This window comes from Diaporthe citri, assembly GCF_014595645.1.
Source record: "Diaporthe citri strain NFHF-8-4 chromosome Unknown scaffold_2, whole genome shotgun sequence".
Taxonomy (NCBI): Eukaryota; Fungi; Ascomycota; class Sordariomycetes; order Diaporthales; family Diaporthaceae; genus Diaporthe; species Diaporthe citri.
In genome coordinates, this window is record NW_025064847.1 from 4290988 (window position 1) to 4306598 (window position 15611).

The 15611-nt window shown below is 22.0% G+C and overlaps 1 protein-coding gene across 1 annotated transcript; it reads left to right on the forward strand.

Moving 5' to 3' along the window:
* Positions 1-268: 268 nt before the first annotated feature.
* Positions 269-733, forward strand: INS49_006730 (uncharacterized protein; the record flags this gene model as incomplete). Its single annotated transcript, XM_043167499.1, has 1 exon — positions 269-733. One exon carries the CDS (start codon positions 269-271, stop codon positions 731-733), a length of 465 nt encoding a protein of 154 aa, XP_043028643.1.
* Positions 734-15611: the final 14878 nt, after the last annotated feature.

Below are 15611 nucleotides of genomic sequence, written 5' to 3' on the forward strand. Positions count from 1 at the left end.
TATATAAGCATTAATTCATTTGGAATTGGATAACCCTAATAACCCCATAAAGCCCAATACCAACAACCCTTAGGTAAACTTCTTTAGGACGCCGAAAGACCATTCCCTATCTTTCCGCCAGATCCAGGCTACCAACTCGATCCAGGGCAGGTACACGCAGCCCTCCGCGGCCGCCGTCCTGACACCGGCCCTGAACATGAACAACCCGTTCGGGGTTGCAGGTCAGCCCAATCAGCCGTCGCTGAATAGAGGTTACAACCAACTATCCATGCAACCGCCACCGAGGGGCCACTTCACGTCTCCCCTGGTCAGGGATGATAACTACAGGCCTCAGCAGCAACAATCTGGAGAAATACTCGGCGCCTTTAATCTCATTCCCTCCCTGCCGTCCTCATCCTTCGGCGCACCAAGCGGTCCCAATATAATCCAGAGCAACACAGGCTCTTCCAACGCCCTGGCGTACCCGGACCCGACGTCGTGCGCCTTGTCTTGGACACCCAACGACGCCAACGGGGATAAAGAGTTGTCCAACGCCTACGAGGCCTTATCTCCGATGGGATATGGGTCCACAGGTGGACCGACGGCCGTGGACATTTACAACACGGCGCCGTTCGACTTCTCCGGCATGCCTGGGTCCGTGGATCCGGCACCTGCAGATCCACCCGCGTCTCAGCGCCGTCCCGGCCTCCAGCCCGGGTCGATCGATCCAATACTCTCGGGGGCACCGCACTAGTCCCGCGCATCCAACTACCCCTTCCCGATGGCCTACGTTGCTGGTGACCCTCGGTTTGACCCGGATGTCTGGTCGCCCGCACGCCCCGTGAGCAAAGGAAAGAGGTTGGATGATTAGTTCTTTCTTTTTGGCTCACAGTTCTGCCCACTGCTGTTCAACACTCGTTCGTGAGCGGGCTTTTTCTTGTCTAGTTTTCTCTGGCAATGGAGAACGGTGTAATGATGAATTCATTAATTCAATTAATTCAAGAACTATTCGGCCTCGCAGCCCCTACATTGAGATCTCATTATTGTTACATTCCATGCCACCCTCGCTCCTGGGCAGTGAGCAGGCCCAATGCTTGCCACCCGTCAACCACCCTGAGTGACATGTTGTCTCATCGCCCCATCATCGCTTTGCGTGCGCATCTGTGGACCCCCGTGTTGCGCCCCATCTACACATCACATGTCCAGGCTCTCAATATTTATCTTATTAGCGTGCTCCAAGGCCCCAGCTACCCTAACCTTGCCGCGAGGCAAGCCAAACGCATAGGGAAAGAATTGCCGCTAAATTATAGCGCGATCACTGCCCTTTTTATAGTCTTAATTAAGGGGGTGGTTTATTAATATTGGCATTATAATGAACTTTATCTTTATAACATATATATATTTATATATATTTATTAGTTAATTTATAAATATATAATAAATAAGGGCGGCTTATTAAAGTATATATAATAAGTATTAAATAATAATTAATAATTTTAAATATTAATTAAGATATTTAAAAGTTATATAAAGGTAAAGGGCGTAATAATAATAATAATTATAAAATAAAAAATGTTTTAAGAATTATAGCTAATTATTTATAATAAATATATATTTATCTTAAGGAATAAAAATAAATAATAAGCATTTTATAAAAGTAATTAACATTAACATATCTTAATAATAAAGTTAAATAAGAAGTTAATAAAATTATACTTAATTAAACCCTTGCAATAAATAAGTTAATTTGCGCTTAAGTAAAATTAACGCAAGTTTAAGCTTTAATTACAGCGGTATTTATTAATATTACTGCCGCTTTATAAGGCTTAATCTTGCGCAAGGTATGCATTATATATATATAAGGAGAAAAAAATGCCTGCTTATATATGCCTTGCTTTTCGACGCAATAATAATTAATTAATTATAATATTTATATAAACATGTTATATAAAATTTCACGCCTTTATCTTACCTTATTATTACTTAAAAATTTTAATGTTAATATAAGTTGCAACCCTTAGCTATAGCAAAAGAAGATTAAAAAAATAAATAAATATTTTAAGTAAATTATTGCTTTATATCCTTATTAATTAAATAGCAAAAATGTTTACCTTATTTACCAGCATATATTTAAATCTTATATAAAGAAGATAAAAAAGAGGGTTTTTATAAGTAATATAAAGTGGTTATTAAATTATTATACTTATATTGCTTAAGCGTTATTATGTTAAAAACTTATAAGTTTAATTTATTGTTGTTAATTGGGGATTATATTAAGCAAAAGAAAAACGGGCACTGCGTATATAGATTTATGCAGTGATCGCCCTATGCTGGAAAGTAAATGGACTGGGCTAAATGAAAGGGCCGTGGAATACTTAATGAAAGGCAGCCTGCCCATAGCTTATATTAACACATCTCGTTTATGCAATAACGCCAAGATACCAACAATGCAATCATAACACAAGGTAATTTCAGGGAGCTTATATTATATAATTAACGGGTACTCTTAGTTGCCCTTAACTGGACTAAACTTAATGTTATAGCCGGCTAAAGGAGTGCATGTGCTTATATGCCGGTGAACAAGCTGCATGGGAGGAAAGGCCAGTGGTTACCAGCATGCACGATGGGTAAATATGTGCCGTATAAGCAGGGCAAATATAAAAGAGCGGCGTTAAGCCATCTCATGCATTGCCATGCCAGCATTAATCCTACATAAGGCAGCAATAACAGGCATGCATATGAGGGGCGGGCGGCCTTGGCGGTCCTTTGCTATTACTTAGCACGAAAAGAATAATTACCTTATTATATAAAGATATATAATGCGCTTTTCTAGGTAATAAAGGTTAATAATTAAGCTATAATTAAAGTAAAGTAATAAATAGCCTTAAGTTTATTTTATTATTTAATAAATAATAATAATTAATAATAAATAAGTTATTTTAATATTATTTATATAATAAGGGTTAAGGTATAAGCTATAAAGTTTTATAAAAAGTTATTTACTTAATAATATTATATATGCGGGTACTTACGTTAATAGCTAAATATTATTATAATTATAATTAATAATAAAGTAAAGTAACTTATTAAATAATAATATAAGAGTAATTTTTATTTATAAATTGTTTTTTATAACTTAATTATTTCATTTTATAATTAATTACTTTATTTTTCTACCTTAATTTGTTTATATATTATTAAAGGGTAATTAATAATAATAAGTTATTTTAACATTACCTTAAATAAATAATTAAAAGCTTTTAATTTATTTATATAAAGTAAGGGTTAAATATTAATTATTTATAATTATTATGGTTTAAGCTTTACTTATTATAATTAATTAATAAGCTTTAGCCTTATAAAAATAAGCTTTAATATAAGTATAAATAAAGAGCAAACTTCTTTCTTTATACTTTAAATATAAACCTTATTTAAATACCTTTTATAAATAACCTTAAGTTAGCTTATATAATATATATAAGATCCTTTTATATTATAAATTTATAATATAATTATATAAAACTTAATATAATAAAACTTAAAAAGAATAATAATAGCTTGCTAAGCTCTTTCTTATTTTAAGAAACTTTTATCTTAAGAATATATAGCAACTTAATTAATAAAACTAAGAGTTAAATATATAATAAATAAAGAAGTAATTAATATTTAAAATATAATTAAAAAGCTTTTTAAAAAAAGTTTACTTTATATTTAAATACTTTTTAAATAAAAATATGCTAAGCTTAACTTAATTATATTATAATAATATTATAAAAAGAAAATAATAAAATGTTTTATTTAATTTAATTAATTAACTTATATAATAAAACTTTAAAGTTAATTAAATAAATATAAAATACTTTTAATAATTAATAATTTAATATTTATAACTTTTTATTTTACTTTATAATAATATAAAGGTATTTTTAATATTATAATAAAGGAAGATAATGTTTAATTTTAAAATAATAAAGTAATAAATATTAATATTATAATAATTTTAATAAGCAAAGTTAAATATTTTATATATAATTAACTTAATTATTATAAATATAATTACTTTAATTATTATAAAAAAATAAAGATATAGCTTTTATTAATTAAGGTTAATAAGGGGGAAAAGTTTATTTAAAGAAATATAAATAATTTTCTTATAAGGTAAGGCTTAAAGTATAGCTAGCTTAATGCTGGCTTAAGCTTAAAGCGTATTAACTATATATTAATTAATATAGCGTTATAGGATATACTTAGCTTTAAGGGGAAACTTTATTAAAAAAGTAAATTATTAATATATTAAATGTTAATTAATTATAAGGTATATAATAATTCCGCGATTTTAAAGCTTTAAATAAGGAAGCATATATAAATAATTTATATTAAAGGATTATAAAAATATTATTAACTTAATAGCTAGCTTATACTTAAATAATTATTTTTTTTATTTAATATATTAAATTATAAGGGTTAAAGGCATATTAATTATAAAATAAGCTAGGCTTTTACTATATTTAAAAAGCGTTAAAATATAATTAAATGGCTGGGTAAAGAGTAATATTTAATTTATAATTAAATTATAATATTCTTTATTTTTTTATTAAATAATTATTCTTTTAAGCTTATTATTAAAACCTAGAAAAGAAAGATATATTATAATTTAAGTTTTGCTTATTATAATTAATTAGCAGGCTTTAACCTTATAAAAATAAGCTTTAATATAAATATAAATAAGGAGCAAACCTTTTCCTTTATATCTTATATATAAACCTTATTTAAGCACCTTTTATAAATAACTTTAAGCTAGCTTATAATAATAATAAAGGGATAAATTAATGTTATTTAAAGATAATAAGATAAGAGCTAAATATTGCTAAAAATAAGCTGGTAATAGCTTAAAAAGAGAGCGATAAAAATGGTAAGGCAACCTTAGGAAGCTAATATATAAGTTGGTATTAAGGCATTAAAGCTTAAGGGATCCTTAGGACGGGCTTGCTTTTTAATTAAAACCATTTAAGCTTTCTTATAATTTTAATTAATGGTTAAATATCTTCCGCTATATAATATATAATGTTTTTTATATAAGAATTATTAACTTTAAGCTTAATAAAGCTATTATTATCTTTATTTATTATTATGGTTTAAGCTTTGCTTATTATGATTAATTAATGGGCTTTAGCCTTATAAAAATAGGCTTTAGCATAAATATAAATAAAAAGCAAACCTTTTCCTTTGCATCTTAAATATAAACCTTATTTAAAGCACCTTTTAATAAATAACTTAAGGTTAGCTTATAATATATATTTAAGGTTTTTATATATTATAAACTTATAATGTAATTATATAAAACTTAATATAATAAAACTTAAAAAGAATAATAATAGCTTGCTAAGTCCTTTTTTATCTTAAGAAACTTTTATTTTAAAAATATTTAGTAACTTAGCTGGTAAAGATAAAGGTTAAGTTTATAATAAATGGAAAGGTAATTAATATTAAAGGGGCTTAATTCTTTTATATATTTGATTAGCTAAAAACTTTTTATATTTAATTTTTATCTTATGTTAATTTTATAATAATATTTAAGAAGTAATTAAAGAGCTTCTTAAAAAAGGTTTGCCTTATGCTTAAGGATTCCTTTAAACGTAAGCACGCTAGGCTTAGCTTAATCATGTTATAATAATGCTATAAGGAGGGGATAGCAAAATTTCTTACTTAATTTAATTAATTAGCTTATATAATAAAAACCTAAAATTAACTAAATAAATACAAGATATTATTAATAATTAATAATTTAATCTTTATAATAAAAGCCTAGCTTAATTATAAGAAATAGCTAAATATATTTAAGGTTTTTTGCTTTATTTTATAGCAATATAAGGGCCTTTTTAACGTTATAATAAAGGAGAATAATACTTATATTTAAGGGGCGGAAGTTATAAACATTAATATTGCAATAATTTTAATAAAAAGAGTTAAGTATTATGCTTATAGCTAGCTTAGTTACTATAAGCGCAACTACTTAAACCACCATAAGAAAACCTAAATATAGCTTTTATTTCTTATTATTAATAAGGGGAAGGCATTAAATTAAATTAATTTTTAATGCATAAACTTTTTTTATAAAATAAGGCTTAAAGCGTTGCCAGCTTAATGCCAGCTTAAATTTAAAGCAAGCTAGCTATATATTAGCTAATTTAGCATTATAAAACTCTTAAAACCTAGGAAATACTTGCTAATAAAGCAAATTATTTATAATTAATCGCTAAATTAATTATAAATTATATAATAAATTTATAATCTTAAGGTTTTAAGTAAAAAAGCTTATATAAAAGGCTTAAATTAAAGAATTATAAAAATGCTATTAATTTAACCATTAGCTTATATTTAAATAATTATTTCTTATTAACTTGCTTTAGCTAGCATATTAAATTATAAAGGTTAAAATATATTAATTATAAATAATAAGCTTAGCCTTTAATATAATTAAATAACGCTAAGGTATAATTAAATAGCTAAGCAATTAATAATATTTAATTTATAATTAAACTATAAAAATCCTTTATTTTTTATTATATAACTACCTTTTAAGGCCCATTATGAAAACCTAAGGAAGGAAGATATATTATAATTTAGGCTTTGCTTATTATAATTAATTAATAAGCTTTAGCCTTATAAGAATAGGCTTTAGCATAAGTACAAACAAGGAGCAAACCTCTTCCTTTACACCTTAAATATAAACCTTATTTAGGCACCTTTCAGCAGATAACCCAAGGTTAGCCCATAATATTTATCTTGTTTTTTTAATTACTTAATAATGTTTTATTATTTAATAAAAGAATTACTTAAATTTATCTTCTTATTTTTTAAATACTTTTAAATAAAAAGTTTATGCAACATATTTAAATTAATTTAAATAGCTGCATTAACTTTTACCTTTATAATATCTTTAATTTAAATATTATATAATTAATATTAATTAATATTAATAATATTTTTATTATTAAAGTATTATTTTACTTTTTTTTAAAGCTAAGAAATTAAAATTCAAAATTAATTACTAATAAGAATTATATTAAAATGTTAAAATTATAATAAGGTTTTAATAATTAAACGCAGTAATTTAAATAAACCCCTTACGTTGTTTGCAAGCGGCCTTAAAAGATAAACAAGCGCAAGCTATCCGGTCTTTATTATTACTATGCCCCTTATTATACTAGCTAATGGTTAATAAGCTTAAGAATTTCACTTGCTTAAGTTTTATAAAATATATTATAATTAACATATTGCATTATAAATTAACGGCATTTCGCCCTTATATTAATAAGCATAATTAAACTTATAAAAGCTTTAATAATTAATAATTAATAATTAATTTTTAAGCAACTATTTACATAGCTTTAAATAAGCATTTTATTAAATTTATTTAATGCCATTTCTCTTCCCTTTAATAATATAATATAATTATCCTTTAAAAATAATTAGTATTTCTAGCTGCAAGCTCATACCTTAAGTTTAATATTAAGCCTTAAATTTATATATAAAATACTTCCTTGTTAACTAAATTCCTTAAAATTGCTTATAATTTTACTTTTAACATAATATATTATTTCTTTAATACTTTATTTATTAATAATTAAAGGGCCTTAACGTTTTTTATTATAATTTATTATCTTTAAAAATATAACTTTATTCTTATAAGGTTAAGATAATATAAAACTTAATTATTACTTTTATAATATATTATAAAAGCCTTATTTAATATCCTTAAATAATATTTAAAATAAGCTGCTTTATATATTTTAACTTTAAATAAATACTTCCTTATAACGTTATTAACTAGCTTATTAAATATAAATAAATAATAATAATAATAACTTAAAATTAAAATGAAATATTATTTTAATAATAACTTATAATATATTATTATTAAATTAAAATTAATCTTTATTATAATTTAATATTAAATTTTAACCCTTTAATATTTAACTCTTTATTATATTATATATTATAATTAAATATTTATTATATAATATAAGTAAGTTAATTAATATTAATAAGTATTATAAATTAGCTTTATAATTTAAAGTTATAAGGTGCTTAAATAAGGTTAATATTAAAAATAAAAAGAAAAAACTTTCCCTTTTTTATTATGCATTAAAGTTTATTTTTATAAGGCTAAAACCCATTAATTAATTATAATAAACAAAATTTAAAATTATAATATATCTTCTTTTTTTAAGTTTTTATAATAATTTTAAAAAAGTAATTATATAATAAAAATAAAGAATAATTTAATTTAATTCTAAATTAAATATTACTTTTACTTATTATTTAATTATTACTTATATATAATTAACTTATATTATAATAACTTTTTCTTATCTTTTTATAAAAAAGTTTTATTTAAGCCTTATAATTTAATATATTAATCTTTTTAAGTAATTAATAAAAAAGAATTAATTTAAATATAAGCTAAGGTTAATAATTAATAATATTTCTATAATCCCTTTAATTTAACTTATTATATAAGCTTTTTATATAATTTATTAAGGCTTATAAATAAGTAATATAAATAAAATATAATTAATATTTACCCTTTATTTAATTATTAATTAATTAAGGCCCTTAAATTATATATTTTATAATATTATATTAATTAATATATAATTAATATACTTTAAGCTTAAATTAATTATAAGCTAATAATACTTTAAGCCTTATATTATAAAAAGTTTTATATATTAAAAATTTACTTTAAATAAACTTTTTCTTTTTATTTATTTTAATTAATAAAAAAAATATTATTAGTTTCTTATAATAATTTAAATAATTATACTTATAATAATTAAGTTAATTATAAAACGGTCCATACGTTTAAATAGCAATAAAGGCATAATATAATAATAAAGAATAGTTAATTTATAATTAAGTTTGCTTAAAAAAAAAGAAAAAAAATGCTAAAAGGGTAAATTAAAGTGGTTTTAAAGGTTAGTTAAGTTAATAAAATAAGCTAATTAAATAAGCTTAAAGGGTCCTTATGCATAATTAGCCTTATAGCCTTAATAACCCCCCTTTTTTAAAAAGAGTTAAAAATATATTACGTTTTAAAATTAAACTTTTAACCTTAGCATAACATAATTAAGTAATGCATTTTAAGTTAATATAAGGATAATTCTTAAAACTTATTATTATATTAAGAGCCTTAAAATCCTAAGTTATAACAATTTTTATATTAAATAGAAAATTAATATAATTAATGCCTTATAAGGAATTCCTACCTTAATTACATTATTTTTAAAGATAATTTATACTTTACTTATAACTCATTATAATATTACCCTTAATAATATTCTTATTATAAATATTCTCCTTATTAATTTTCTTATTATAAAGCATTTTATAATTAATAATATTATTTATATTATTTATAATTATATTTTATAAAATAATACCTTTGCCCTTAATATACTTCTTTATTAAATAAATACTTATTTCTTATTAATAACTTAAGCATTATAATTACTAGCCTTATTATATAAGCTTATTATTATTATTATATTTAAAAACCTTTTATTCTTAAAGCTATATATTTAGCCATTCTTATAATTAATAAGGTAAGTTAATATAGTTTAAGTATTAATTATAATATATCTTTTATGCCATTAAAGTATATTTAAAATTATTAATTAAGTATTATTTAAAATTTAAATCCCAGCCCTTTTAATAAACTTAATATTAAAGCATTTCACAATGCACTTTAAAAGCAATAATTTCCCTAACTTTTCACTCCTTCTTATTTTTAATTAATTTATCCTTAAGTTATAATAATAATTATCTTAATAATAAGTTTTAAAGATTATAATAAAGTTAATTAAGCATAAATATCTTATAGCTTTATTAAATAAATAGCACTTTAAGCTTAAAAAAGTAATATAAATTATTATTAAAAATTTAATAAAATTATTAAATATAAGGAAAGTTAAGTTTATTATTAAAATAATTAATTATTTAAGTTTTCTTAATAATAAAAATATAATTATTAATGCTAAAATTAAGTTTATACTTATATTAATTTACTTAATTAACTATGCATTTTTATAAAGCTTATATAGCCGCTTAACCCTTATTAATATAACCTTAAAAGGTTTATATTATATATTATGCTTCTTATTATAATAAGCGCTTTTAAATTAACCTTACATCCCCTTACTTAATTTATTACTCTTAATTAAAGGAAAGATTTAATATAAAACTTATATAAACCTTAAAGAAAAAGAAACTATTAAGTAAATTATATAAAAAGTAAGCTTAAATAAAGTTAAATATTAATATTATATTTACTTAATTATCTTAATAACAATTAATAAATGTATATAACCTTTAATTAATTTATTATAATAAGTTTTTTATTTAATCTTAAGATTAAAAATAGCTAATAATAAAAAGCTCCTACTTAATGCTTAAGATTTAATAAAGCCTATTAATAAAAAAGGAAATAAATTAAAAGCCGTAATTAAAAATAATAAATTTAAGTAGCTTAAATATATAAAAAGGACCTTTATAATAAAGGCAAGCAATTTAAATTATAATATAAGTATCTTTATAAAAAATATATTAAGCAATCTTTAAAAAGCAATTAATTATAATTAATAAGTTATTAAAATTATATTTATTCTTTAATATATTTTTATAATTAATAATTAAATACCTTTAAAAATAATAAGGTATTAATAAAGGCTTTAATAAACTTAAGGTTTTATTATATAAATATTTCATTAAGTAATAAGGATAATTAATAATATAAGTAATAATATTAATATATAATCTTAGCCATTAATATTAATATTAAATTAATTACATTATTTTATTTTAACTTAAGTGCATTATTATAATGCAAGAATAAGCATTTTTAATTACCTTTATCCTTAAATTATTATAATTAAATATTACTAGCTATTTATAATGCATAATATATTAATTATTAATAAACTCTTATTTTAAGTAATTATAATAAGTGTTATGGGCTCGGCCCCATCTGGGGCTGCAGGCTGGCTAGCGCCTTCTTCCATAAGCTGTAAAAGCAGCAACCTTTTAACTAAGCCAAAAGGTATGTAATAATCCAAGCTCCCTTGGATTACTTAGCCAGCCACTATAAGGCTTGGGCTTCCAGCCTAAGCCCATTACATAGCCCCCTTCCCTAACTACTAATGGCGCATAATTACCCCCAAGGCTTACCCATGACATCGCCTTTTTAAGCCAAGGTTCTTCTTTATGAAAGGGGTGCCCATACATTATAGCAAATATAACTTAAACCTTTAACCCTAAAGCTTAGATTATTTATTATAAGCTCGGCCCTATTTAGGGCTATAGGCTGGCTAGCGCCTTCTCCCATAAGCTGCAAAAGCAGCAACCTTTTAACTAAGCCAAAAGGTACGTAATAATCCAAGCTCCCTTGAATTACCTAGCCAGCCACTATAAGGCTTGGGCTTCCAGCCCAAGCCCATTACAACAAGCTAACTTATAATAATGCTTAAGTATAAGATTATCCTTATTAAAGCATAATAAAGAGTTTAATAACTTAGGCTTAAATTACTTAAAGAAAATAAGCAGTATAATATTATGCTTCGGCTTAATAACATTCCCATTATTAGCATTCACTGCATTCCCTATATTTATAAGTAATAAGTTTAATAACGGCTACATACCTAGCGTTTTTAACAAGGTAAAATTTAGCAAATTATTTACCTGCAAACTAAATACATTGCAGGTTTCCTCTTAAAAATCCCCGGGTTCCTTTCATGCCTTAGCCACAGCCTTATAAAGATTAATTATTAATTTAGCAAAGGCACCTATTTAAGACTTAAGGGTAATAAAATTAGCATTAATTTATTATAAGATTATTAAAAACTTAATTAATAAGGTATAAGCTATAAAGCTTTAAAGGCTTAAAAGTTAAAACTTGCTTTATATTACCTTTATATTAATTTTTAAGTACTTCTTAAAGATTTTTATTAAAATAAAGCCCTTAATCTTTTACTTTTATTTTTTATTTTTAATTAATGCAGCTTAAAAAAGCTTTTTAAGGTAAATTTAATTAAAGTAAGTAACTTTATTATTAATATTATTATTAAAAGTATTAATAATAACTTAAAAGTAAATAAAGTTTTATAAAGCTGCTTAAAATTCCTTAAGATAATTATTAGCTTGCATAAGTACTTTATTAATATTTATACTCTTATTATTACTATAATTTAAAGTATTAATAATTATTTTAATAATAAATAAAAGGAATAAATAATATATGCTTATTAATAATTAATTTAATAAGGTTTTAAATAGCTTATCCTTATAAAGCATAACTTTATTAATATTAATTATGCTAAATTAAATGCATAAGTTTTTTTTAAAAAAGGTATTTATTAAGCTAAATCTTATATCCTTAGCTAGGATATTATTAATATTAAGGAGGGACTTATTATTATTTATATTTATTTTAAAGGGGTTGCTTAATAACGAAATCTTATTTATTAAGCCGTTATTAGCCAGGTTAGTTAAGATAAATATCTTATTTATTATAATTATAATAAATAAGTAAATAAATATTTTCATAGCTTTCTTAAGCTATAAGGTTAAGAAGTTATAAATTAAAATAATCTTTATATTTAAATAGTAATAAGGGTATAATATAATAATAAAGAATAGTTAATTTATAATTAAGTTTGCTTAAGAAAAAAAAAAGAAAAGAAAGAATTGCTAAAAGGGTAGATTAAAGTGGTTTTAAAGGCTAGTTAGGCTGAAAAGATAAGCTAATTAAATGGGCCCAAAGGGCCCTTACGCATAATCAGCCCCACGGCCCTAACAAATTATATATAAAATACTTAACTTTATTTATTAAAATTATTATAATATTAATATTAATTACTTTATTATTTTAAAATTAAATATTATCTTTTCTTATTATAATATTAAAAATACCTTTATATTATTATAAAGTAAAGTAAAAAGCTATAAATATTTTTAATTATTTTTTATAATTAAATTAAGCTTTTATTATAAATATTAAATTATTAATTATTAAAAGTATTTTATATTTATTTAATTAACTTTAAACTTTTATTATATAAGTTAATTAATTACATTAAATAAAAAATTTTATTATTTCATTTTTTATAATATTATTATATATAATTAAGTTAAACTTAACATATTTTTACTTAAAAGGGTTTTTAAATATAAAATCAACCTTTTTTAAAAAGTTTTTTAATTACTTTTTAAATATCTTTATAAAAAATTAATAAAAAATAAAACTTAATTATAAAAATTTCTTAATTAATTAAATATATAAAAGAATTAAGCCTTTTTAATGCTAATTACCTTTTTATTTATTATAAACTTTACCCTTATCTTTATTAATTAATAATAATAATAATAATTTATTCACGCTATTTTAAGCTATTACTAGCTAAAAACTATTTAATATGCAATCCCTTTATTAATTTACCTATAAGGAAAAACCATGCTAAATAATTAAAAAAAACCCCTATGCTACAACCTTTCCGTAATAATGCAGCTACTTATCTACGTTATATTAAGTAATATAGGCATTATACTTATACTTAAAAATCCTTAAAAAGGGAAATTTTTCCTTTTACCTTATAATTCTTTTATAAAATTCTTAACTTATTTATTTGCTATTTCCTAAATAAAAAGGTAATAAAAAACTATTTATATAAGCAATAAAATTTAAACTAGGAAATATAAATAATTATAATTCTTTATTTATTTCCCCTCCTTTTTCCTTTAATAATATATTATTCTTTAAATAAGTCCTTAGCTATTAATAACCTTGCAAAGTACTTAAATGCTTTGCAATAATATTATAACTTCTTTATAGCCTTTCTTTAATATTTCCTAGCCTTATATTCTTATTATTATCTTTGCAATCCCTTTATAATCTTTATTATATTAAATAATATTAAAAATATAGCTAAGGCCTTAAATTAATATCTTTACCCTTACTTTATAATTTTTAATAACCTTATTAAATTTTTTAATAAAATTAATAATAATAATAATAATTTCTAAATAGTTTTAATATCCTTTTAAAAGCATTACTATATTAATACCATAACCCTTAAAAAATCTAGCTTTAAAAACATTATCTTAATTATTATAAAAAGTATTATTAATAACTTTATTATAACCTTTTTTAAGGCCTTTAAGGTAATATTTATAAATATAATTAAGCTTAATTATATTTTAATTTATGCTTAAATCTTTAAAATATTAAAGTAAATTCTTAATAAATTTATTATAATTATTAGCTATCTTTTAGCTATTATTATTACTTAAAGTTATATTTTAAATAATATTTATTTTTATTATATTTGCGTTAAGCGCTATGTTAATTGCAGCTACTTTATTACAACCCCTTATATTTAAGCTATAAGTATATCTTTATAACTTCGCTATATCCTTTTTATAATCCTGCTGCTAATTATTTAAGTAAGAGGAAAAGCAAAGGGCTATTGCCAATATCGCAAGAGAAATTATTAGGGAAATTGCACTACCGTAAGATCCCTTCAATACCTTTCCGCGACTCATCGCTAACTTCTCCGCAGATTTATGCTTATCTTTATTAATTAAGTTACTAAGCTTTCTTAAAATAAAAGCTTTATAAAATAAAAAAATGCTTAATAAGTTATTATTATTCCTTTTATATTTTATTATATTAAATATTATATAATTATATTATAAATTTATAATATTAAAAGATTTTTAATATATATTATAAGCTAACCTTATACTTTAAAGTTATAAGGTATTTAAATAAGGTTAATATTAAAAATAAGGAAGAAAAAGCTTTTATTTTTTTATTTTATATTAAAGCTTATTTTTATAAGGCTAAAGCTTATTAATTAATTATAATAAGCAAAGCTTAAAATTATAATTATAAATATATATTAACTTAATACTTTTAATTAAAAAATAATATTTATATTATTTATTATCTTCTTTATATATTATTTTAAGGATATTTTAATAGCATTAATTAATATTTACCGTTATTTTCATTAAATAGCTTATTTTTAAGGGAAAAAATATTAAATAATAATATTAATAATTTATTACGGGATAAGTAATATATTTAAATTATTATTAAGGTTAGCATTAAGATTTCTTAAATTAATAATATTAATATAAGAATAAGAAATTATAATACTTTTATATTTATTAGTTTTTATATTACTTTATATTTTTAAAAAGCTAAGAATAACACGCCCTTTTTTTCGTTATAATGAAAAGAAATAAAGAGTTAATATAATCTTTTTCGTTTTTTTAAATCCCCTTTTAAGTAAGTTTTAAAATATATATCTTAATTAATCCCCTTAATAATTTTAAATTAATTAAGCAGATAAAAAAGTTGCATTAATTGCTTATTTATTAATTAAAACTTTAAAGTATTTAATTAAGCGTGTTAATTAAGTGTGTAAGATGCTTAAAAGAAATATTATTATTATGGGCTGGCCTTGGGTTGTCTGCCGTAAGGTGCTTAAATAAGGTTTATATTTAAAGTATAAAGGAAAAGGTTCGCTCTTTATTTACATTTGCATTAAAGCCTATTTTTATAAGGCTAA